We start from the raw sequence: 25,274 nt of genomic DNA, 5'->3' as shown, positions 1-25,274 counted from the left end.
TTCAAGGTAGGTTCTGTGATGTTATGATTCTATATCAGCCATTGTTCTTAAACGAGAAAGGGGGATTCAGTCTGTTGTCATGTCATTAGAAGTACATTGGATGGGATACAGTCTACTTACTAATATCAAAAATTCACCTTACCCAACAAGTGTATTGGTACTAATTTACTTGTGTTGATTTTCTGGTATCAACCCTGGATAAGGTTTGTTTGTTTTTTACCAGGATCTTTATGAGAGTATAATAATTGTGATAATATTGTTGGTTATTTGTTCTCTTTGCTGGTTGTATGTCGTTTTGTTTCTTATATTTTAAAGGAAGCTTTTAATATTACTTTTTATGGGGGGATGGAAAATACAGCATGGCTGGCAATATTATTTGATTGTGGATATTTTAGATAATTTGAAACCGATAAATATATGAAACTATGTTTCAATGCATCATAATTGACAAAAGCTCTGAGAAATGTTGGCAATATTCAATCTATAATGTATACATTCTTAATGTTTATCTGGATGTATAGTATTTTATTTAATATTAGGAATAGCAAACAGCAAAATAATGATCTATTATTAGCGATAACATGACATTTTCCACCTGAATATTCTCAGTGGATGATGACAAAGCAAAAAGACCCATTGAAAATTTTGTATGGATTTTCCCTGCCTGCTGTACTTATATAGAAAATACACAAGTTTGAAGTCAGTTTAAACTGTAGCTTTTTTGGCTGTTTAAAAATTGGGAAAGGTGAGATTTTAGTGTCATCTGTTATAAATACTCTGCGCTTTAAAACCTTTTTTTATTCTGTTATTGGTAGACAGCTGTTTTTCCTAACTTAATAATAGGATTTTAAAGATGAAAATTTTAGAAAAGAACTAATGATGTGGACAGCAGAGGGGCGAGGCTATCCTTGAGGGCTCCTTCGTACTCTCTGAGCTTGGTTGTTTTCTTACAGAAGTTTCATTACCCAAACTAGTTAACGTCATCAGTGCATTGCAAGAAAATGATCAAACTCACATCGCATCTCAGACATTAACACCCTTGAAAATGTCCAAAGATACTTCACCAGAAGAGCCCTTCACTCCTCCACTTGAAATAGAATACCCTATGAGACTAGACTTTCAATCCTGGGCCTAGAAAGTTTAGAACTAAGATGCCTTAAACATGATCTAAGTATTGCCCACAAGATCATATGCTGCAACGTCCTGCCTGTTGGCGACTACTTCAGCTTCAACCATAACAACACAAGAGCACACAACTGATTTAAACTTAATATTAACCGCTCCAAACTTGACTGCAAAAAATATGACTTCAGTAACCGAGTTGTCGAAGCGTGGAACTCATTACCGGACTCCATAGTGTCATCCCCAAACCCCCAACACTTTACCCATAGATTATCTGTGGTTGACCTATCCAGATTCCTAAGAGGTCAGTAAGGGGCGAGTACAAGTGCACTAGAGTGCCTTCCATCCCCTGTCCTATTGTTCTCCTATATCTCCTATACCTTTCTTCTATTCCTATATCTCTTCTTCTATTCTTTCATTGATATGTTCTACTACTATACCTTCTTTTCTATTATTTCTTAGATATATTTTACTATGAGTATCTCCTCTATAACCTTCATCATGTATTTTACTATGTGTATATAGATATATACCCACTAAAACCCTCATTATGTATTGGACAAAATAAATGACTAAATAAATAACTAAAAATAAATAAGAGAACATCAGCAACTCCACATTTCAGCCCTAAGCCACAACATTCTCCTCTATCGTGGCTATCCTTGTTTTAAAATGGGAACTAAGGAGAGTCATCCAGGAAAGCTGAAGGCTCTAAGCCAGACTGAAGAGTCATGAAAACGTCCCAGAAGACAGGTGCAAATCACCTCTTCTCGTTGCTAAGAGAAGAGCCTGGGTGCCCTCATTACATGAACAGGAGTCTTTGCTCAGTGAGAGAATTGTAAAGAGAAACATTCTTAAGCTTGGATTTCAAGCTCAACTTCATAAATATATTATCAGGGAATATCTGTCTACCTCATATGGGGATGACACTATGGAGTCTACCGGACTCCATAGTGTCATCCCCAAACTCCCAACACTTTACCCTTAGATTATCTACGGTTGACCTATCCAGATTCCTAAGAGGTCAGTAAGGGGCGAGTACTAGTGCACTAGAGTGCCTTCCATCCCCTGTCCTATTGCTCTCCTATATCTCCTATACCTTTCTTCTATTCCTATATCTCTTCTTCTATTCTTTCATTGATATGTTCTATTACTACCCTGTTTCCCCGATAGTAAGACACCCCCGATTGTAAGACGTATCGGGGGTTTCACGGGGGTCGGATAATATAAGCCGTACCCCGAAAGTAAGACATATGTCTTACTTTCGGGGAAACACGGGGGGTATTGCCAGGGGGAGCCCGATGACGTCGCTTCCAAGCTCCCCACGCGCCCCTCGCCTTCGCCTCGCCGCGGCGCCACCGCCTCTTCCCCGGCTTGGCAAAGCGAAGGATGGCGCTGGTCCGAAGCGAGCCAAGCGGGCGGCGGCTTGCAGCGAAGGCGCTCGTCCCAGCAACTGAGTCCTGCCGAGGCTCGGCTGCAAGCAGCCAGCGAGGCCGACCAGCTCCGAGGCGAGCGGCCGGAGCTGCGCCCTCCTTCGCCCGCCTCCTTTCCGGCAGGCAGGTGGGGCTGCCCAACTGCGCAGAGCGGCTCCTCCCCTCCAGACACACGCTTCCCCGACACACGTCTGTGGCTCCACGCATGCACGCCGCTTGGAGCCCTGAGGTTGAACTTGAAAAAGGGCTCACGAGGCTCCTGTCCCGCGGTTGCCCTTCTGGACTCTGGGGAGATGCCTTCGGGAACGCGACCCTTTCAATTTTTTTCCAATGTAAGACATACCCCGAAAGTAAGACGTAGTGGGGCTTTTGGGGGTAAAAAGAAAGTAAGACACTGTCTTACTTTCGGGGAAACACGGTATATCTTCTTTTCTATTCTTTCATAGATATATTTTACTATGAGTATCTCCTCTATAACCTCCATCATGTATTTTACTATGTGTATGTAGATATATATATATGTGTGTTACATGTTTACCCAGGGCCATTTCCAAGGCAGTTAATTTTTATTGATAGCCGACAATTCCATCTGTATGTGTCACATGTTTTTTTGCTGAATTTGAAAATTAAGGGAGACTAGATAGATCTATTTCGGCCTTATTTTGACCTCATAAAATAAATATGACTCCCGATCTCTAGGACTTCTTAGGAAGTTGCTGATGGTCTGGCAAATCCCCCCTTTCCCCATCCCTCATTTGAGAAATGCTGAGAACTATTAAAGTATCAGATAACATGGGGAGGGCATGTTTTCTCTCCCTTTTTTAAAAGAATAAATGAGCATTCCAGGACCAGTGCATGCTCCCTCTCTCACAGATACACAAAGCCCTTTATACAAAGAGACTCTGTGTAAGCAGCATTCCGGGAATTACAGAAAAATAGAAAAAGAAATGAGCATCAGATGGGCCCATAAATATTGATTTCTGCCTCCCAATAAGTTAGTCAATCAAAACTTTCATGTAGCTTTAAATGGGAGATTGAAGAGTAGGTTAGGAACTTTATTTTGACCCCTCTCAAATGAAGCATTCTCTTTCAATGATAATGACAAACTCATCCGTTTTACCCCTTTGGGCCAATATGCCATAAGCACAACAAAAATGCAAGCGCACTCATTTTGTATGAGCTAAGATGTCTAAATTAGTCACGGAAGCCACTGTTGCTCATATCCCATTTATAGAGAGAACCTTTTAAAAATCAATGTATGCATTTAAAAATCTTATTTTAAAATTCCGTGAAATTCTGGCTTTATGCAAATTATTGTGTCAATGAAGTAGGGAAATCAAATGATATTTTTTCAAATGGTTATATTATGGAGGAAGTGTGATTGCAGTGTGATAAAAGCAGTGCTACTGTGCTTGTTAAGACATGGTGAATCACATTTAAAAAGCTATTTTCAGAAGCCTTTTTATCACTTTCATAAAAAGGTGAAAAGTGATTGAATACAAGAATATAGAAAAGTTTAATAATTGTATAGCCAGGGTAAAGTGCACATTTATTTATTGCATTTCTAATTTACTGAATAACGGAAGTGCCTGGACAGGTGGGGCTTTGGTTCTGTATTAAAGGCATCTGAGAGTCATATGTGAACCTGGAGTTTGAGATTATTCATCTCTGCATCATGCAAAGAAAATAGTAGGTTTGGGAAGCTGGACTAAGTTTGTCTGCATATCTGGCAGAACCAAAACACTCGGTTGGTGCTCTTGTCACATTCAGTCAGCATAGGGTTACGTGACTGCTATGACTAAATTGTGTTTAGGATAGAAAAGCAAGTAGGATGCTTGGCTGCATAGCTAGAGGTATAACAAGCAGGAAGAGGGAGATTGTGATCCCCTTATATAGAGCGCTGGTGAGACCACATTTGGAATACTGTGTTCAGTTCTGGAGACCTCACCTACAAAAAGATATTGACAAAATTGAACGGGTCCAAAGACGAGCTACAAGAATGGTGGAAGGTCTTAAGCATAAAACGTATCAGGAAAGACTTAATGAACTCAATCTGTATAGTCTGGAGGACAGAAGGAAAAGGGGGGACGTGATCGAAACAGTTAAATATGTTAAAGGGTTAAATAAGGTTCAGGAGGGAAGTGTTTTTAATAGGAAAGTGAACTCAAGAACAAGGGAACACAATGTGAGGTTAGTTGGGTGAAAGATCAAAAGCAACTTGAGAAAATATTATTTCACTGAAAGAGTAGTAGATCCTTGGAACAAACTTCCAGCAGACGTGGTTGGTAAATCCACAGTAACTGAATTTAAACATGCCTGGGATAAACATATATCCATTGTAAGATAAAATACAGGAAATAGTATAAGGGCAGACTAGATGGACCATGAGGTCTTTTTCTGCCGTCAGTCTTCTATATTTCTATGTTTCTATTCTGATTATCCAGAAATAGAAGTGCTACCAAAGAGGAAGATTGCTTGTTTAATATGTTTAGCAGTGGTGAAATCTACTTACTTTCCTTACCGGTTTGGAAGCACGTGTTTGCGCACTCACACTTTGCGTGAGCACCACTGTTATGCACACTTTATCACTCTCTGCACATATGCGCAGAGCTTTAAAAACAAGAAAATGGCCATGTCTGGTCGAGTGGGTGAAGCCTCACGCTGCTGCCGCTACTGGTTCTCTGAACCACTGGCGGCCGCCACTACCAATACACGTGAACTGGGCTGAACCGATAGCGTTTCACCCCTGATGTTTAGTTCTTTTCACTTTAACTTTTTAAATATCTACTTTTCTTCCTGCTATGTCTTACACATACAAGACAGCATCATGTAGGCTTTTAAATAAAAATGGGAATTGTGCCTCGTTAAAATCCCCTCTGTTTAAAATGCTGTCATCTTTATCAACAATTATTAATGATTCCCCCTGAAAAACTAGAAAGTAGACAAGTTCCAACATTGAGGGTTTAGTAGTTTCACTTTTGCATAAGGGCAAAGAACGTGCCATTTTAAAGATTAGCTAATTTTCTAATAAGCTTTCATTCACACAATTTACCTAGTTAGATAAGTGGAAAAAAGGGACCTTTATAATATACAGTGGTACCTCGTGATACGAACCCCTCATCATACGAACTTTTCAAGATACGAACCTGGGGTTCGGAATTTTTTGCCTTACGAACCCGCCACTGCCGCTGGGATGCCCCGCCTCCAGACCTCCGTTGCATGTGAAGCGCCTGTTTTTGAGATCCTGGGATTCCCCTGAGGCTCCCCTCCATGGGAAATACCACCTCCTGACTGCCGCATTTTTGCTATGCTGTAGGGAAATCCCAGGAGGGGAATCCCAGGAGTGCAAAAATGGGCGCTCCACTGGGCGCCGCTGCCCAGCTGTCACCTTCCGAAACAGCTGGGTGCTTCTCGCCGTTCTCTTGAATGCCGAACCGGAAAGGTTTGGCAAAAGTTCGGGTTCGGGTTCAGGAGAATGCTGAGAAGCCCCTGGCTGTTTCAGAAGGTGACAGCCGGGCGGAGGCGCCCAGCGGAGCACCCGTTTTTGCGATCCTGGGATTCCCCTCCTGGGATTTCCCTACAGCATTGCAAAAATGCGGAAATCCAGAAGTGGGAATCCCACCAGCGCAAAAACGGGCGCTTTGGCTTGAAAAAGGGGTAAATTTTGGGCTTGCACGCATTAATCGGTTTTCCATTGATTCCTATGGGAAACATTGTTTCGTCTTACGAACCTTTCACCTTATGAACCTCCTCCCGGAACCAATTAAGTTCGTAAGACAAGGTATTAACACAGAACGAATTTCCCATTCTCCCTTTTATTTGTCTTCATATTATTCAACATCTGATGTTCATATCTTACAATTGAACATCAATTATTTTGCTTCTCTGGGTTAAGAATGATATTTCTGCATTACTAATTTGTTGAACTGCATCTTAGAAAAATAATTACACAGAAGTCTCTGATTCCACTGAGCATTGTTTTCCCTGGTCACACTCTTGCTTGTCCAATTGGTGCATAGTTAATCTGAAATGTTTCAAAATCTTTCTCCTCCAGCCTCTACAAGTAAGAGTGAGGCTGGGCCATAGGCGGAGACCAAATCTCACTAATGTCCAGACCTCTGTCTGCCACTGCCCCGCAGGAAGAATACCTTCTGCTTAAGAGACTGCTTTTCCCAGAGCAACTCTGGGGAAATGAAGAGTCATGGAAAATTACTGTAAGTAAAGCATCCAGACTGAACTCTTGAAACATTTTTCCATTAATGACTGGGAAGAAGTTGGATGTTATAAGTCAGTTCAATGTATAAAATGTGACAAATGGCTTATCCTCCAATTGTCATTGGGATCCAACCCTCACCAGATTGATAAATGGTGAGAATTTAAGCAACTATGATTAGAGCATGTTAGCCCAGCAAGGCAAACAGCCTAAGAAAGCAATGCCATGTGCTGTAGGCCAGGACTACTTTTATTGTAACAGCTATTGCAGCTGTGAATGTGCTTTGCCATTTAATCTTTGTGAATTGAAGGATGGAGACTTGTCTGCCATCCCGGCAAGAGCCGGGGTGGCACGGTGGTTAGAGTGCAGCACTACAGGCTACTTCAGCTAACTGCTAGCTGTAATTCAGCAGTTCAAATCTCACCACCGGCTCAAGGTTGACTCAGCCTTCCATTCTTCCAAGGTGGGTAAAATGAGAACCCAGATTGTTGGGGGCAATATGCTGATTCTGTAAATGGCTTAGAAAGGGCTGTAAAAGCACTATGAAGCAGTATGTAAGCCTAAATGCTATTGCTGTTGTCTGAGATGTTTGCTGCGTTTACATTATTTCTTTGGACTGAGCTCCTTGATCTTTTATCATTTCTTCTTCCTGTCCTTCAAAGCTATTCTCTATGCCGTTTACCTACCATCCTGATTTTTGTCCACCGTGCTAGAGATTAATTAAATTATGGTGAAGGAGGTAACCTGAGGCAGACTATGGAAAAAAATGGTTTGGAACTATGGTATAGTATGGTAGCATTCCCAGAAAGTTGGGAGCATTTGATTGTTTGTGTTGTATCCTGAAATGGCTACCTTGTAATTCCTGTAATAGTTTGTTCCTCTTTCCAGCGCTGTCTGAGCCGAAGCAGGAAGTCGCTCCTGATTGGCTCAGACGCGGCCGGCTCTAGCTTTGGCGGGAACCGCAAATGTATAAAAGGAGCGGTTTCTCCAGGCAGAGTCAGTCGGTACTCGCTGAATTGTCACTTTACCTTGCTGAGCTGTCACTTGTTCTCTGAGCTGAATTAAAAGTACCGATTGCTTGAACCTCGCGTCTGGGTCTACAGTGATCCCCCGCTCGTTGCGAGGGTTCCGTTCCAGGAGCCCCCGCAACGAGCGGGTTTTCGCGAAGTAGCGATGCGGAAGTAAAAACACCGTCTGCGCATGTGCAGACGGTGTTTTTACTCCCACAGCGCTAGCGAGGAGCCGAAGATTGGGGGCGGGGCGGCTGTTTGCCGCCGGCATGGAGGGCTTCCTAGCAGCCCCCCAAACCCGGGTTGGGGGTCCGGGGGGCGCTTGGTATCGCCGGTTTTGAGCTGAGTCCGGAAGCGAATTCGCTTCCGGACTCAGCTCAAAACCGCCGATAGCAAGCGGCAAGGAACGCCTTGTCTCGGCGCTTTCGAGCTGTCAGCTCGAAAGCGCCGAGACAAGCCGTTCCTTGCCGCTTGCTATCGGCGGTTTTGAGCTCAAAACCGCCGGTTTTCAGCTCAAAACCGCCGATAGCAAGCGGCAAGGAACGCCTTGTCTCGGCGCTTTCGAGCTGACACTCGAAAGCGCCGAGACAAGCCGTTCCTTGCCGCTTGCTATCGGCGGTTTTGAGCTGAAAACCGGCGGTTTTGAGCTCAAAACCGGCGATACCAAGCGGCAAGGAACGGCTTGTCTCGGCGCTTTCGAGCTGACAGCTCGAAAGCGCCGAGACAAGCCGTTCCTTGCCGCTTGCTATCGGCGGTTTTGAGCTAAATCCGGGAGCGAATTCGCTCCCGGATTTAGCTCAAAAGCGGCGAGAATGAACGGCGTGGGCGGGCGAAGGGCGGGCGGCAGCGAGGAGTTTGCGTGGGCGGTGGGGAAACTCCTCGCTGACGCCAGCAAGAGGGGGAAGACCCAGGGAAGCCGCTGCCATCTACGCATGCGTGCCCGGCACGCATGCGTAGATGGTATTTTTGACTTCCGGGTTGAAAAATAGCGAAGTACCCTGTTCGCAATGGTTGGGGACGCAATAAACGGGGGATCACTGTACTTCAGTTTGTATAAAGTATTCCTCTATTTAGGCACAGCAAGGATGCCAGGGTGGTGCAGCAGGTAGAGTGCTGTACTGCAAGCCACTAAAGCTGACTGTAGATCTGCAGGTCAGCGGTTCAAATCTCATCACCGGCTCAAGGTTGACTCAGCCTTCCATCCTTCCGAGGTGCGTAAAATGAGGACCCGGATTGTGGGGGCAATAGGCTGGCTCTGTTAAAAAGTGCTATTGCTAACATGTTGTAAGCCGCCCTGAGTCTAAGGAGAAGGGCGGCATAAAAATAAAATAGATAGATAGATAGATAGATAGATAGATAGATAGATAGATAGATAGATAGATAGATAGATAGATGTTTTCGTAGATTTTCACGGGTACAGGTATGATGGTCTTGGTATATTCGGGTTTCTTCCCGTGTAGGATTTGGAAATTTCTGGCGACGTTTCGACGAGGTCTCACTTGTCAAATTCCACAAATTTCTGGCGACGTTTCGACGAGGTCCCACTCGTCATCTTCAGGCTGGTATTTCTGTCCTTCTGTCCTTCTTCTAGGGCGAACACTGCGAGACCTGAGCTGCCTTCCATCTATAAATACTGGTGGCTGGGTGTGGCTTGATGGCTCAGCAATTGCCTGCTGTGGATTCCAAAGAGAGGCAATCAACAACTTAATCCAAAAAGAGACACCTCCCAAGAACCAAGACACAGAACAGAACAATGGCATCGCCCTCCTCCCTTACATCAAAGGCACTACAGATAAAATCAGTAAAATTCTCCACAAACACAACATCAAGACAGCCTTTGGTACAGATAAAAAAATAGCCAACATCCTAAGAAACCCGAAAGACAAAATCCAGCTAGAAAATCAGGGAGTTTATCAAATACCGTGTAAAATCTGCCCAGCCACATATATTGGACAAACTAACAGGAGAGTAAATGCACGTGTTGCAGAACATAAGAATGCATTAAAGAAAAAAGAAAAAAACTTCCTCCCTTTTCCAACACTTCAAAACCACAGGACATGAAATTGATTTTGACAGTATGAAATTAATTTCCAAAACAGAACACTACAGCAAAAGAATAATCATGGAAGCCATCGAGATAGAAAAACATCCCCAAAATATGAACAAGCGGGATGATACCTCCCGCCTACCAGACATCTGGAAACCAGCCCTGAAACGTATCCCAGCCATAGAAACCAGACTCAGAATACACATTGCAAAACAATCAAGTAGCCTGCAAGTTCCAACTACTCAGGATATCACGCCTAATCTACAACCATTAACTAATCAGCATACCTCAGCTACATCAACGACCCCAGCCATTACCCCATTGACTCACCAGGAAGTTTCTACACAGCAGACAATTGCTGAGCCATCAAGCCACACCCAGCCACCAGTATTTATAGAAGGAAGGCAGCTCAGGTCTCGCAGTGTTCGCCCTAGAAGGACAGAAACACCAGCCTGAAGATGACGAGTGAGACCTCGTCAAAACGTCGCCAGAAATTTCCAAATCCTACACGGGAAGAAACCACCGAAGCCATTTATCTGGCCTGCGCTCCTCTAACCGCCCCCCACCCCTGCAAGCAGACAACATCAGCACAGGCAAAACACCAGGGCAGTTCTGACAAGGCACCTGGAGGAAGAGGCTGAGGCTTTTAAACAGGCGGCCAAGCTAAATGTCTAAAAGACATTTACTTGCCTCCCATTTCATTGTGGGCGACTTACAACAGTAAAAGAGGAAAAAAGTGATAAAAAAGGTAAACAGAACAATAGCGAAGCAATGAAACAAAAAACAACAATGAAAACACAATAATATGAATTAAAATGTGGGAAGAGGGAGGGTAGGAAGCATGGGATCAGCTAACTAGTCCAGCAGCCACATCCAGTGTGGTATTCTCCTGTGGGTCCCTAGGTCAAACAGCAGAACCAGTCTTGAGTCTTTGCAGGAGGATAAGAGGATGGTGGCAAACCTTATCCTGGACCAGCGCTACAACAGCAAAGATTTTTCTCCTCGATTCTGCCAGTCGGGAGTTTCTTGAATGATGGGATCCTCACTGGGTCTTCTGTGCAGGAATGAGTAGAGCAAGCTTGCCTTAGTGGGACGAGACAGTTCATCAAGTATTTTGGAGCTATGCCATGGAGAGCTTCAAAGGTCATAACTAATATACCAATACCTTGAATTCAGTGAAGGGCTGCAAAATTTGTTACTACTACATTGTGGGTGTGGCTTGCTGGCCACGTGATCATGTGGGAGTGGCTTGACAATCATGTGACCAGGGGGTCGCCTAAAGGTCATGTGACTGGCTTAAAGGTGGCCACCTTGACGTCATTCACGTTTGGGTTAGGGTGCCTGGCCTCTAAAAATATTTAAAGTGCATTGCAGTAATCCAGATCAGAGATGACTAGGACCTGAGTGACTGAAACCAGGGAGTTCTGATCCAGGAAAGGCTGCAACAATGCTCAAACCAAAGGTGTGCAAAGGATCTCCAAGTGATTACCATCACCTGTTCTTAGACCACAAGTCATAAATCCAGGAGTGTCCCTAAATTACAAACTGGTCCTGTCCAGAACTAAAGATGTCAAATGCTGGATCTTGAAGCTCTATGCACCCAGAGACCACTCAGACTTGCCAGGGTTTAGTCATAGCCCGTTGTCCTCCATCAAGACACTACAGATTCCAGGGACTGTAAGAGGTACCAACAGCATCACTCAGGTCATCAAATATGGAGATGTAAAGTTGAAATCAGCATATTGAAATAACCATCAGAGCAGGAAGGCAGGGAATGTTGCAGGTCCCATCCCCGAGAGAGATACACCTGGTGGGACGCAGAAGAAGGGCTCCCTCTCTTTGAAACATCATTCCCCCTGAGATTAGAATGGCCACCATTCTAATACTCTTCCGGAAGAGGCTAAAGGCCTGGTTCTGCCAGCAGGTCTGAGGAACCTAGAGCAAAATGGAGCCCATTAAATGGCTTGTGTGATCTTCTGTCACTGGAACGGGGTGGGTGGGAGATGGGGGGTGGTTTTGTTGTACTATATTATTTTATTCTTTTTGTTTGTTTTTATTGTTTTAAATGTGGTTTTATGTTCTGTAAGCTGCCTTGAGTCGCCATGGGCGAATAGGCAGAAATATAAATTGAATTAATAAAATAATAAAATAATATTGATGACATCTCAGTCCATGGTGACAGATGATCTCATCCAGTGACTTAGTGAGATCATCCAAGGGCATGGGGTGAGGTATCAATATGCAGATGATACCTCACCAGCTGTACATCTCCACCCCATGTCCAGTCAACAAAGCAGTGGAAGCGATGTGCTGGTGCCTGGAGGCTGTTGGGGTCTGGATGGGTGCCAACAGACTCAAACTCAACCCGGATAAGACGGAGTGGCTGTGGGTTCTGCCTCCCAAGGACAATCCCATCTGTCCATCCATAATCCTGGGGGGGGGGGATTATTGACCCCCTCAGAGAGGGTCCGCAACTTGGACGTCCTCCTCGATCCACAGCTCACATTAGAGAACCATCTTTCAGCTGTGGTGAGTGGGACGTTTGCCCAGGTTTGCCTGATGCGGCCCTATCTGGACTGGGACTCACTGCTCATAGTCACTTATGCCCTCATCACCTCGAGATTTGACTACTGTAACGCTCTCTACATGGGGCTACCTTTGAAAAGTGTTCAGAAACTTCAGATCGTGCAGAATGCAGCTGTGAAAGCAATCATGGGCTTCCCTAGGTATGCCCATATTACACCAACACTCCGCAGTCTGCATTGGTTGCCGATCAATTTCTGGTCACAATTCAAAGTGTTGGTTATGACCTATAAAGGGCTGGATCTCTTACTCCCTATCAGTACCAATTGGGATCGTCCTTGGAGAAAGACGCTAAGCCAGTGCAGAACTGTGCCACCGAGCCCTAAGTTCAGCTGGCTACAAAGGTTATCATGATCAATAGTATGGAAAGCTGCTGAAAAGTCAAGGAGAGCCAGGATGGCTGTAGTATAACCATTCTGCCCTTGCTAGAGGTCATCCATAAGTGCGACCAATGGATGATTTGTCCCATAGCTGGGCTTCAAACCTGACTGAAAGTGGTTTAGGAAATCTGTTTCATCAAGACCATCTGAAGCTGCTAAGCAACCACCTTTTCTATCATCTTCCCTTAAAAGGAAAGATGGGAGACTGGACAAAAATTGTCCAGGCGGGAAGAATAATAATAATAATAATAATAATCATCATCATCATCATTAAAAGAGGGAGAATCAGGGCCTCCTTAAAAGGTTCTGGGAATGTCTCCTCTAGGAAGTGAGGAATTTATCACCGCATGAACCCTGCTGTCCACTGTCCTGGCAGCTTTTACCAAACAGGAGGAACAAAGGTCCGATTGAAAGGTGGTTGCACTGACAGCACTGAGGATTCTGTACACTTCCACAGGTTCAACAAGCTCAAACTGTTTCCAGATCACTGAGCAAAAACTTTTCCCCAGGTATGTCACAAAGACTCTGCGACACACTTGGATTCCATGAATGTATGACATGTCTCATTTGCAGCGAGCATGTGGACTGATCTTTTAGCCATTCTTGTTTATTCAGCACAACCCTTGTTATTAGAATGTCCTGAAGCACCTCATTTATGTTGCTGGAAACACTGACCTCTTTTTGATGCTGTTGACGTGCTCAAATCACTTGGCATAGTAATTCAAAACTATTTTGGCCAAGCTGTATAAAAGATAGTGTCACTTTGGGAAGAGGCAACTATACAAATGTGATGCATACATACTGGCGCCCACAAAGAACCATATAGGTATTATTTATTATTAAAAAAAATTTGACACCCATCTCACCATACGACTTCTTTGGGTGGCTTAATTATTAGGCTCCTTATAAATCTGTGTCTGGAATATTTCTGGAAGAGCATTAAACCTGTTTTAAATCATGTGTCTAATTCTCTTTTTAAAGAGTGGCACACTTAAGTTTTTAAAAGTTTACAGCTTAAGAAAGGTTACCCCAGTTACGTATTGCTGTTTCTGTCTCAAATTTGTTAACAGATATTTTTCTACTTTGGCCAAAAGAAATGTATGGCTGTGTTTTCCACTATTATGTGAATGGGAGTGTGGGTTTTGCGTGTGTGCCATTTTACATGCTCCATTAGATTTTTTTGAATGCTGCTGTCCCTTTTAGCGCATATCAATTTGGAATATGTGAGCCTCCTGTGATAGTCAGGTAAGAGAAATATACCCAGAATTCTCTTTAGCCTAGTTTCTCGAAAACCATTCTGTGGTTTTCTTTTTATCTGAAGGAAAACGTGATTAAGCCTGTAGGAACAAGAACAGTTTGCTTGATACTGACTTCTCTTCCAATGCTATTTTCTATTTTCCAAGCAAAATTACAAAGGCTTGTATTTTTCCGTTCTCCAATTAGTGGACGTTTAGGAGTGCACCATATTAGGATCAGAAGAAATGATGAAGAGGGTAGATACTGGGACGGAGGAGTTTCAATATTATATGGCTAAGGTTGTAACAAAATGGGAGAATATTGCTTTATTCTATTTATGTGTTCTTGAGATGGATGGAAACACTCATAGTTAGGGATGAGAAATTTGCCTTTTAATTGTTTGAGCAGTTGTGTTAAAATTATTTCCTTGTCTTTCCATTCTCTATGGGTTCTTTACAAAAAACGATTGTGCATGGAAAAATCAACTTGTGGATTACTCTAAAGCTGCATATCTTGTCTCTAAGAAAACAAAAACGTAATTTGGGCTACTTCACATTCTACAACCTTTTCTTAAGATAAGAATGGGTAACCTGTATTCTTTACTTTAAAAAAGCATATGCTTTTTAAAATGCACTTTTAAAAAAAGGGTTGTATCCAGTTCACTGGAAAAAGACACAATACTATAAAGGATTAAGGTGAGATACAATAGGAATATTAGCGGATAATGAATATGGACATATGAAGTGCTAGTTCCCCAGATGCTTTATTTTTATCTATATTGCCTTGGGTCCTCTACCCCAGTGTTTCCCAACCTTTTTTGAGCCGCGGCACATTATTCGTATTTTCAAAATCCTGGGGAACACTGAAAGGGGGGGGGGGCGGGCTAAAGAAAAGTTTGGACAAAAAAATCCTCTCTCTTCCTCCCTTTCGCTCTATTTCTCCCTCTTTCTCTCTTTTCCTTCCTTCCCTTCATTCTCTCTCTCCATCCCTCTTTCTTTCTTTCTTCCTCTCTTTTTTGCTCTCTTTCTCTCTCCCTCCTTCCCTTCCTCTATGTCTTTCTCTCTCCCTTGCTCTCTCTCTCTGTCTCTCTTGCTATCTCTTTCTTGCTTTTTTCTCTCTCTCTTGCTCTCTCTCTCTCTTTCACTGTCTTGCTATATGTCTCTTTCTTTCTCTTTGCCTCTCTTGCTATCTCTCTTTCTCTCTCTGTCTCTCTTGCTATGTCTCTCTTTCTTTCTCTTTCTCTCTCTCTCTGTGCCTCTCTTGCTAAGTCTCTCTTTTTCTCTTGCTATGTATCTCTTTCTTTTTCTCTCTCTCTGCCTCTCTTACTATGTCTCTCTTTCTCTCTTTCTTGCTCTGTCTCTCTTTCTCTGCCTCTCTTGCTATGTCTCTCTTTCTCTCTCTCTCTGCCTCTTATATGTCTCTCTTTCTCTCTCTCTCTCAGCTGACTGCAAGCGGGAGCCCTGACGGCGGCAGCTGGACATGGTGCTGGACACCGTATATGCCAGGCATGCAGCGCCAGCATGTACGACGTCCAGCAGAACGTCCAACCGCCACTGTCAGGGCTCCCACTTGCAGTCAGCTGAGAGAGAGAGAGAGAGCGATCCCTCTCGCCGCCGCCATCTCCCCCGACTGCCTGCGCCCCCCCCCCCCCGCTCCCATCGGACACTTGCCGTCGACGAAAGAGGAGCTCCAGCTGGGCGGGGCGCTGCCGGTACTTCCGTCCTGGGGCTCCCGCTATCAGCTGTCCCCCGCCTCCTGCTCGATGCCGCGGTTTTCGGCGCTCTCCTGCTGGGCCCCAAAGAAAGAAGGCGGGAAAAAGGTGCGAAGAATGGAGCTCTCCTTCTTCCTGCCTTCCTTCTTTGGGGCCCAGCAGGAGAGCGCCGAAAACCGCGGCATCGAGCAGGAGACAGCTGCGAGCGGGAGCCCCAGGACGGAAGTACTGGCAGCGCCCCGCCGCGGCACACCGGTTGGGAAACGCTGCTCTACCCCACAAAAAGAAAAATTGCTAAATAAATCTGTTAAAAGAATAAAATAGCCTTTAGTTTGAAAGACTCTTTCTTGCAGTATTGGAAATTGATTATTTCCTCTATATGTGTGTTTGAATGTGCATGCTCTTAATTGTCTCTTTTAGTCAGGACCAATGTTTGATTTTTTTTTCTATATCATCTTTCAATAGCAGTACTACAAATCAAAAAACAAGATACAGTATTAGAAAACACTAAATTATCTGCTTAAAAGACCTGATTGTCCAAAATAATTTCTATAACCCTTCCTGGCAATACTCTAAATGTAGCATTGTCTCTAGTAAATCGAAGGAAAGTTTGATTTGTTCTCAAAATTCTTTTTTCTTTTTTTTTGCAGATCTCAACTTCTACTTACAAATATCGGAATGATGAATTCAAGAAACAATTTGCCCACCTTCCTGATTTGGAAAGGCTCGTAGTGGGTAAGAAAAAAATGACATTATTCAGTAGAACAGCAGTATGATATAATTGAACTTTCCAATACAAATTTTAGGTAATGTGATGGAAAGAAATAAGGAGGTGGATTCTCAGGAGGCAGGGGATGCATTCCAGAGGAGTAAGAGACAACTCAGTCCAGGTATTACGTGTGAATAAAAGAGGGTGAAAATAGCCACCCTCCCTCAATAATCACCGATTATATTGTAGATGTACATGGTAGAATGGTCAGTCTGAACTCTGCTTTGAAAAAGAATCACCATGTATCATTCTTGGTTTTGGACCTGACATGTAAATATTTATCAGTATGAACTATAATTAAAAGAAAGAAAATATATATAAATACCGAGGCGAGCGGCCGGAGCTGCGCCCTCCTTCGCCCGCCTCCTTTCTGGCAGCTCCCCGCGCGCCCCTCGCCTTCGCTCGCCGCGGCGCCACCGCCTCTTCCCCTGCCGAGGCTCAGCTGCAAGCGGCCAGCGAGGCCGATCGGCTCCGAGGCGAGCGGCCGGAGCTGCGCCCTCCTTCACCTGCCTCCTTTCCGCTCGCCTCGGAGCCGATCGGCCTCGCTGGCCGCTTGCAGCTGAGCCTCGGCAGGGGAAGAGGCGGTGGCGCCGCGGCGAGCAAAGGCGAGGGGCGCGCGGGGAGCTGCCGGAAAGGAGGCGGGCGAAGGAGGGCACAGCGGCCGGAACTGCGCCCTCCTTCGCCCGCCCTTTTTGACTGCCCATCCACCCCACGGCCTGCCTTTAGCCAGCCAGCCGAGCGTCCGTGTCGCCGCGGAGTTGGCCTCCCCTGCCGAGAAACATTGCCGGGAGCGGCGAGGGGATGCTCCCCGCAACCCGCCGAACGTCGAGGTCTCTCCCTGCCCCGTGCACCAGGTGGACCTCAGCCGGATCAAGAAGGAGCGGGTGGAGCCCGAACCCCCCTTTGCCCCCGAAAGCCAAGGTGAAGGGGGTGGCCCACATCACATCACGCGGGGAAGAAGAATTGGGGGCTCCCTGCAAGATGAGCAGCCAGAATCAGCACAGCTGAAAGGTGAGTGGCGCGGTCAGGCGCCCTCCTTCGCCCGCCTCCTTTCCGGCAGCTCCCCACGCCCGAAGACGAGCCGGCCCCGGTGCCCGGGACAATATAAGACATACCCCCAAAGTAAGACACAGTGGGGCTTTTGGGGGTAAAAAGAAAGTAAGACACTGCCTTACTATCGGGGAAACACGGTAGTTCTGCCTCTGTAGAATTGAAGCATGTAAGAAGGATATTAGCTTATTTCTCCCCCATATATGGTAGGTGATCCAATTTTACAAAAAAGAAAATTTAATAAAAAGCAACCATTATTAAAAGTCAATTATTTATAAATATCATAATTTAGGTATTCAAAGTTAAGGGGGAAAAAACCCCTTTCAAGCAGGGGTGGGCTACTGTCCGGATGGGGGGAACGTAGTGGGGTAGCGAAAATGGAGCTCCACCCCGGTGCACCCAATTTGCACTGAAAGATGTTGAAAGAAAATGCATAAGCCACGCCCACAGTGTGGTAGTAAAAATTTTGGTAGCCCTTCACTGCTTTCAAGTCTGATTAATTCAGAGAGGCAACAACTTGTTAACTTAGAACGCACAAAATTTTAAATAATAGCAATGCTATTCAAAGCCCACAGGATGGTGCTAGTCTGCTACAAACTGCTTATTGTTTGATTTCAGATTTTACAGAATTAGTTTATCAAGGAAAAAATAAAAGTGTGTAAAGCTATATTCATTAACATAATTCAAAATATAATATTCTGTATTCTATCCCCCAATTTATATAGAGATGGGAAAACAAAATCAATAAAAGATTAACTAAAGTGGGTGCTTCACAATAAATCAAATGATTAATTGCAGATTCCCAACCAAATCTTTCTATGTTTCTTTAAAAATAACTCTTGAAACAGTTGTATCCCTGGTTCTGCTATACAGTGGAACCCCGACATAAGAGCTGCTCTACTTAAGAGCAACTCGAGATAAGAGCTGGGAGGGGAGAGATATTTTTGTTCTACTTACAAGCCCAAATTCGAGATACAAGCGCCAAGGAGCTGTCTCCTGAAGCCAAACGCTAACTTCCGCGTTCGGCTTCAGGAGACAGCTGCGAAGCGGCGCGCGTGTTTTAAAAGGTTGCAGCCGGCCTGGGGGGCTCGGGGGGGTGCTTGCAGCTTTCTTTCTTGCTCTTTTTCTTTCTCTCTTTTACCTTCCCTTCCTCTATTTCTTCTTTTCTTTCTCCTTCCCACCTTCTTCCCTCCCTCCCTCCCTTCACTCATTCCTCTCTTACTCTCTCCTTTCATAAGTTTCCTTGCTTCCTTCCTCTGTTCCTGTCCCTTCCCCCTTTCTTTCTTTCTTTCTTTCTTTCTTGCTCTTTTTCTTTCTCTCTTTTACCTTCCCTTCCTCTATTTCTTCTTTTCTTTCTCCTTCCCACCTTCTTCCCTCCCTCCCTCCCTTCACTCATTCCTCTCTTACTCTCCCCTTTCATAAGTTTCCTTGCTTCCTTCCTCTGTTCCTGTCCCTTCCCTCTTTCCTTCCTTCCTTCCCACCCTCCGTCCATTCATTCACCCATTCCTCTCTTGATCGCTTAAAGCCGGTCCCTGGTGCAAAAAGGGTTGGGGACCTCTGTCCTACAGGATTGGGTGGCAGAGAAGTTGAACATATGTAAATTTAAAAGTTTAAGAAAGTTTACAAGTTAAGTGAAAGAAACGTCATTATTCATTTATATGTACATGTACATTTCTTCATTAAAAACATGTCTTTCTGCATAATTTAGACTAACTTTGTGAGTTTTTTGAGGGCTGGAACCAATTAAAATTATTTACATTAATTCCTATGGGGAAAAGTCGTTCGAGATAAGAGCTGCTCGACTTAAGAGCCCAGGTCCGGAACGAATTAAACTCGTATCTCGAGGTACCACTGTACATAATTTGTCCTTCCTTCCTTACAAATGCCAATCAGCTAATTCTAAGGCTGTGGAGTAATGTTGAATTCCATGATGTTCAGCCTTGGGTTCAGAATTTCTTTTGTCTTAAAAACAAAAACAAGCCCCAACTTAAACCCCTTTTGTTAAAAAGGCTCATGAAATCTGACTTTAAACAGATTCAAAACCTATCTCCCTTCGGATGATATGAATTTTACGTTTGAGATAAATAAATGTGTTTTGAATTTCCAAATCTTTCTCTTTATCTTGACCTTAGTATATCATTCTTCCTTGAGGTGTTTGTTTCACAGGTGTTTGAGTCTTCGGAGAGGGGCGGCATACAAATCTAAATAATAAATAATAAATAAAATAAATAACTTGACTTGCATTCATTTTCTCTATGTAACTAAACTATTTGAATTGTTTTCATATGGTTTACTCATATATGTATTCAATCCAATGCAAAGTCATTCTAGAGCAGGGGTGCCAAACTCACAGTGGATGGGGCATGCTGGCCCCTCCCACGCCCAATTTAGCAAAGGGGAAAAAATTTCCAATACATCATGCAATGCTGCCGTGACCATGCGAGTTTGATACACCTGTTCCAGAGTCTCTTTTTTCTCTTTCTTTTTTTGTTTTACACAGCAACTCATTCCCATTACATTTCCAAGAATGTAGGCCAATGTTTTCACTTAATACTGTTTCTATCAGTATTTGCATTTCTCCATCTTTAATAAATTCTCTACATCAATGACCTTTGCGATTACATCACAAGCAACTGTGTCCTCTTCGCCGACAATGTAAAACTCTTCAACACCACCGATAACACAACTACTCTCCAAAAAGACCTTGACACTGTTTCTGAGTGGTCTAATACATGGCAACTCCAAATCTCAACTAGCAAATGCTCTGTCCTACACATTGGGAAGAAGAATCTGAACTCCAAATACGAATTGAATAATCAAATCATCATAGATAATTCCCACTCGGTTAAAGACCTTGGCATACTAATTACAAAAGATTTAAGTGCCAAAGCCCACTGCAACAATATAGCCAAGAAGGCTTCAAGAGTTGTAAACCTAATCCTACGTAGCTTCTGCTCTGGCAATCTCACACTACTTACCAGAGCTTACAAAACTTTTGCCAGACCCATCCTCGAATACAGCTCATCTATTTGGAACCCATATTGCATCTCAGACATTAACACCCTTGAAAATGTCCAAAGATACTTCACCAGAAGAACCCTTCACTCCTCCACTCGAAATAGAATACCCTACGAGAGTAGACTTTCAATCCTGGGCCTAGAAAGTTTAGAACTAAGGTGCCTTAAACAAGATCTAAGTATTGCCCACAAGATCATATGCTGCAACGTCCTGCCTGTCGTCGACTACTTCAGCTTCAACCATAACAACACAAGAGCACACAACAGATTTAAACTTAATATTAACCGCTCCAAACTTGACTGTAAAAAATATGACTTCAGTAACCGAGTTGTCGAAGCATGGAACTCATTACTGGACTCCATAGTGTCATCCCCAAACCCCCAACACTTTACCCTTAGATTATCTGCGGTTGACCTATCCAGATTCCTAAGAGGTCAGTGAGGGGCGAGTACAAGTGCACTAGAGTGCCTTCTGTCCCCTGTCCTATTGCTCTCCTATATCTCTTATACCTTTCTTCTATTTCTATATGTCTTCTTTTATTCTTTCATTGATATGTTCTATTCCTATAACTTCTCTTCTATTCTTTCTTAGATATATTTTACTATGAGTATCTCCTCTATAACCTTCATCATGTATTTTACTATGTGTAAAATATATACCCACTAAAACCCTCATTGTGTATTGGACAAAATAAATAAATAAATAAAAATAAATAAAATTTCCAGAAACATACATTCATTTCCTTGCTTGGTATTTCACCATCTATACATAATTTGCAGTTATTCATTCCGTTTCCCTGTCAAACACAACTACTTTGGTTTTTGATAGATTTATGCTCCTAACTACATGATATAATCACTGGCTGCAAATCATTCCAAATCTCAATCAACACAATGTTTTTGCATCCAAAAGTATGCACACACTCATGTTCCCAGCCACTACATCTGCATGCTTTTCATTCATATACTGTAATTAAATTATGCAAGCAGGTGTGCATCTTTGTCTTATCCCGTGTATTTTAATCCTTTGGCTTTTATCCTTTGAATCATGTTTCATACTACTAATTTTCTCAAACAATAACACAGCAAGAATTTAAAAGCTGAAAGTTGTAATTAAAAACTTCTTTACTTAATATTTATAGTATTTTCTAATATAGCTGAAAAAAGGTGACTGAAATTAATATAATTGTTAAATTTAGGGAGCTTTCTTGAGGGGTAATTTAACTTTAAAGCTTAGTTTATTGGGTTTGATAATAATTTAGACCCACATGCCTAAGAGTGCCATATCTGATAAAAAGTGACAAAATTGAATCACTTAACAAAGTTATTATTATTTTTATTTATTAGATTTGTATGCCGCCCCTCTCCATAGACTCGGGGCGGCTCACAACAATAACAAAGACAATGTAAGAACAAATCTAATAATTTAAAAACCACTAAAAAACCCATTATTAAAAGCAAGCATACACACAAACATACCTTGTATAAACTGTATAGGCCCGGGGGAGATGTCTCAGTTTCCCCATGCCTGATGGCAGAAATGAGTCTTAAGAAATTTACGAAAGGCAAGGAGGGTGGGGGCAGTTCTGATCTGTGGGGGGAGCTGGTTCCAGAGGGTCAGGGCCGCCACAGAGAAGGCTCTTCTCCTGGGTCCCGCCAAACGACATTGTTTAGTCGATGGGAGAAGGCCAACTCTGTGGGATCTAACCGGTCACTGGGATTCGTGCGGCAGAAGGTGGTCCCGGAGATATTCTGGTCCGATGCCATGAAGGGCTTTATAGGTCATAATCAACACTTTGAATTGTGACCGGAAATTGATCGGCAACCAATGCAGACTGCGGAGTGTTGGTGTAACATGGGCATACCTCGGGAAGCCCATGATTGCTCTCGCAGCTGCATTCTGCATGATCTGAAGTTTCCTAACACTTTTCAAAGGTAGCCCCATGTAGAGAGCATTACAGTAGTCGAACCTCGAGGTGATGAGGTTACTTAGGAAGGAGTGAGAAATTTAAGTGAAGTCACTTTTTTGGAATCATTATAGTCAATTATAGTACACACCCATCATCTGCTTTTAAAAAAAATCTAGTTTATCTTGAACTTAGTTAAGAGAAAGAAGATTTCACGTTATAATAATATCCAATGAGTTTGCACACATAACAGGCTCTCCATTAAAAATTAGTTTTGTCTCTAGGCAAACCTGATTTAAGCAGGGATCAATATTTGAAGCTGTTCAAAATAAAATGTATAGGTAAGGTAAGAATGATTTTATCATTTAACAAAATAATCAACAAATAAATAATGAATAAAATTTTTATTGATGAAATTAATTGTTTGGGTACACTTTTAAAATGTTTTAAAAACAATTCTTTTATTTAGATTATGCCTGTGCCCTCCAAAAAGATATCCTTCTTCAAGGACGCTTATATCTGTCTGAAAACTGGATCTGTTTCTACAGTAACATCTTCAGATGGGAAACGATGGTAAGGCATGTGTGCTTTAAGAAATTTGTGTGTCCAAAATACATTGTCTATATTTTTATGTACGCATAAATACCTACACCCATTCATACACATGTACAGACAATATTGGTACAGATAGTATATTTTCACACTAAAAATTTTAAATTTGCATTTTTTGATAAGATTTCTTTGTAGAGTTTTCATAAGGGGAAAAATAGAAACACAATCTGTTTAGGTTTGTTTTTAACTCTACTGTATTCTTCTAATTATTTTTAAAGGAACAGTAGTTATGCTAAATTAAATGAAATCATCTGAAAACTATTGCTTTAATTATACTCATTTTACTATTTTATTTCTGTAATTTCAATATTAGGTTTTAGATGCCTTTATTTAATGTGTATTTCAAATTTCAGATTTCTATCGCTTTGAAGGACATAACCTTCATGACAAAAGAGAAGACAGCTAGGCTTATTCCAAATGCTATCCAAATTGCAACAGAAGGGGAGAAGGTACAGTATTCTTATTTTTATTTATTTATTTGTCAAAATGTGTACAAGATAATAGGTATGGTATAAACATAAACAACAGCAAAGTAGGTATAAGTAAATTTGGACAAGAGGACAGTAGGACATGGATGGTAGGCACAATGGTGCTTATGCTCGCTCCTTACAGACCTCTTGGAATGGGGTGAGGTGGATTGTAAACAGTCTAAGTTAAAGTTTTGTATCATATATCTCTGTTTAATGGAGAAATTTCTTGAGGTAACCAATTTCCTTCCTCCCTCCCTCCCTCCCTCCCTCTTCCTCCTTCCCTCCCTCCCTCCCTCCGTCCCTCCCCTCCCTCCCTCCCTCCTTCCTTCTTCCTTCCTTCCGATACAAAGCCAGTCTTTCTTGTTAGTTAGCTTTCCTTCTGAATGTATGCATGTGCCTTCAAGTCAGTGCAGATTCCTAGTGACTGCCTAGACTAGTCCGTGAAGTTTTCTTGTAATATTTTCAAAAGTAGCTTGCTATTGTCTCCTTTGGGCTGGGTGGCCCAAGGTAACCCAGCTGTCTTTCTCCCTAAGGCTGAACTACAGTAATGGTCACCTGAGATCTAGCCTGGTGACTTAACCACTACATCAAATTATCTTCCTCAGCCAATCAGGAATATATCTAGGCTTTTACCATAGAATTTGTGAATGGTTTATGTGCACATAAGAGCTAAAAATGCTTTATCATGTTGCATCTGGAAAGGAAATTTTTGAATTTTAAAATACTATTATTTAGCATTGCCATGCAATTGGTGACAAATAAATTGGTTAATAATAATAGTAATAATTTGCAAATCACCTTAGAACTTATCTATCTATCCATCCTTCCTTCCTTCCTTCCTTCCTTCCTTCCTTCCTGTCCCGTCCCATCCCATCCCATCCAGTCCCGTCCCGTATATATAAAAGACTATATCTTTTGTATTGGTACTTACTTTTATGGTAGTGTGAATATAAATTTGGAGTATACCCATTTGCTTGGGAACAAATACCCTGTAGCCAGGAAGGCAAACAAACAGATTGAATAAATAATAATAAGCCCGACTGAACTTAATGAAACTTTTATCTAAGTAAATATATATAGGATGATAAATGGCTGAAGACAATTAAAAGTTCAGTCCTTCTTACAGACTTCTAAAAACCAATTGGCTCTGACTTAATATATTTTTATTTGACATAGGGTTGACTGACTTGTGGATTACTTTCAATACTTTTCATGCAAATTTCCATTTTGTTCTGCAGTTTTTCTTCACTTCCTTCAGTGCCAGAGACCGAACCTACCTCAATATATTTAGATTATGGCAAAATGCACTGTTGGAGAAGGTAAGTTCTTATATAGCTGGAAAATATTTGAGGTCTTGACTTACACTGTATTTTGGATGCTATAATCTAACAGTACTCCCAGTATCAGTAATACAATACCAGTAAGATATCTTTGAAACTATTTGTTTTGTTAAATATATATTGGTAATATACATAGATATAACATTGTTTATATCTATAAGATGGGTACTGATAAGAAGGAACATTAGGATAGCGACGGTAGGCACACTGGTGCACTTATGCATACCCCTTATTGACCTCTTAGGAATTGGCTTAGGTCATCAGTGGAAAGTCTAAAGGTAAAGTTTTGGGGGATTGGTGACGAAACCACAGAGTCAAGTAGTGAGTTCCAGGCATTAACCACTTTTTGCTAAAGTTGTATTTTCTATAGTCAA

General features: G+C 42.5%; 1 protein-coding gene across 5 annotated transcripts in view; it reads left to right on the top strand.

Annotated features, from left to right (window-relative positions):
• GRAMD1C (GRAM domain containing 1C) overlaps positions 1 to 25,274 on the top strand; it is a 79,692-nt gene that overhangs the window by 14,746 nt on the left and 39,672 nt on the right. For 3 of the 5 annotated variants that reach the window (XM_070749946.1, XM_070749944.1, XM_070749949.1), the window contains 4 exons: positions 16,386 to 16,470; positions 22,948 to 23,051; positions 23,444 to 23,539; positions 24,799 to 24,879. In XM_070749946.1, the coding sequence (XP_070606047.1) occupies positions 16,386 to 16,470; positions 22,948 to 23,051; positions 23,444 to 23,539; positions 24,799 to 24,879 (366 nt within the window). Of the gene's footprint in view, positions 1 to 6,609; positions 6,770 to 16,385; positions 16,471 to 22,947; positions 23,052 to 23,443; positions 23,540 to 24,798; positions 24,880 to 25,274 lie in introns of all 5 variants that reach the window. The other 2 variants (XM_070749948.1, XM_070749947.1) reach the window with 1 other exon arrangement.

This window comes from Erythrolamprus reginae, chromosome 4, assembly GCF_031021105.1.
Source record: "Erythrolamprus reginae isolate rEryReg1 chromosome 4, rEryReg1.hap1, whole genome shotgun sequence".
NCBI lineage: Eukaryota > Metazoa > Chordata > Lepidosauria > Squamata > Dipsadidae > Erythrolamprus > Erythrolamprus reginae.
The sequence above is the reverse complement of the archived record's forward strand: the minus strand, read 5'-3'. Positions and strand labels throughout refer to the sequence as shown.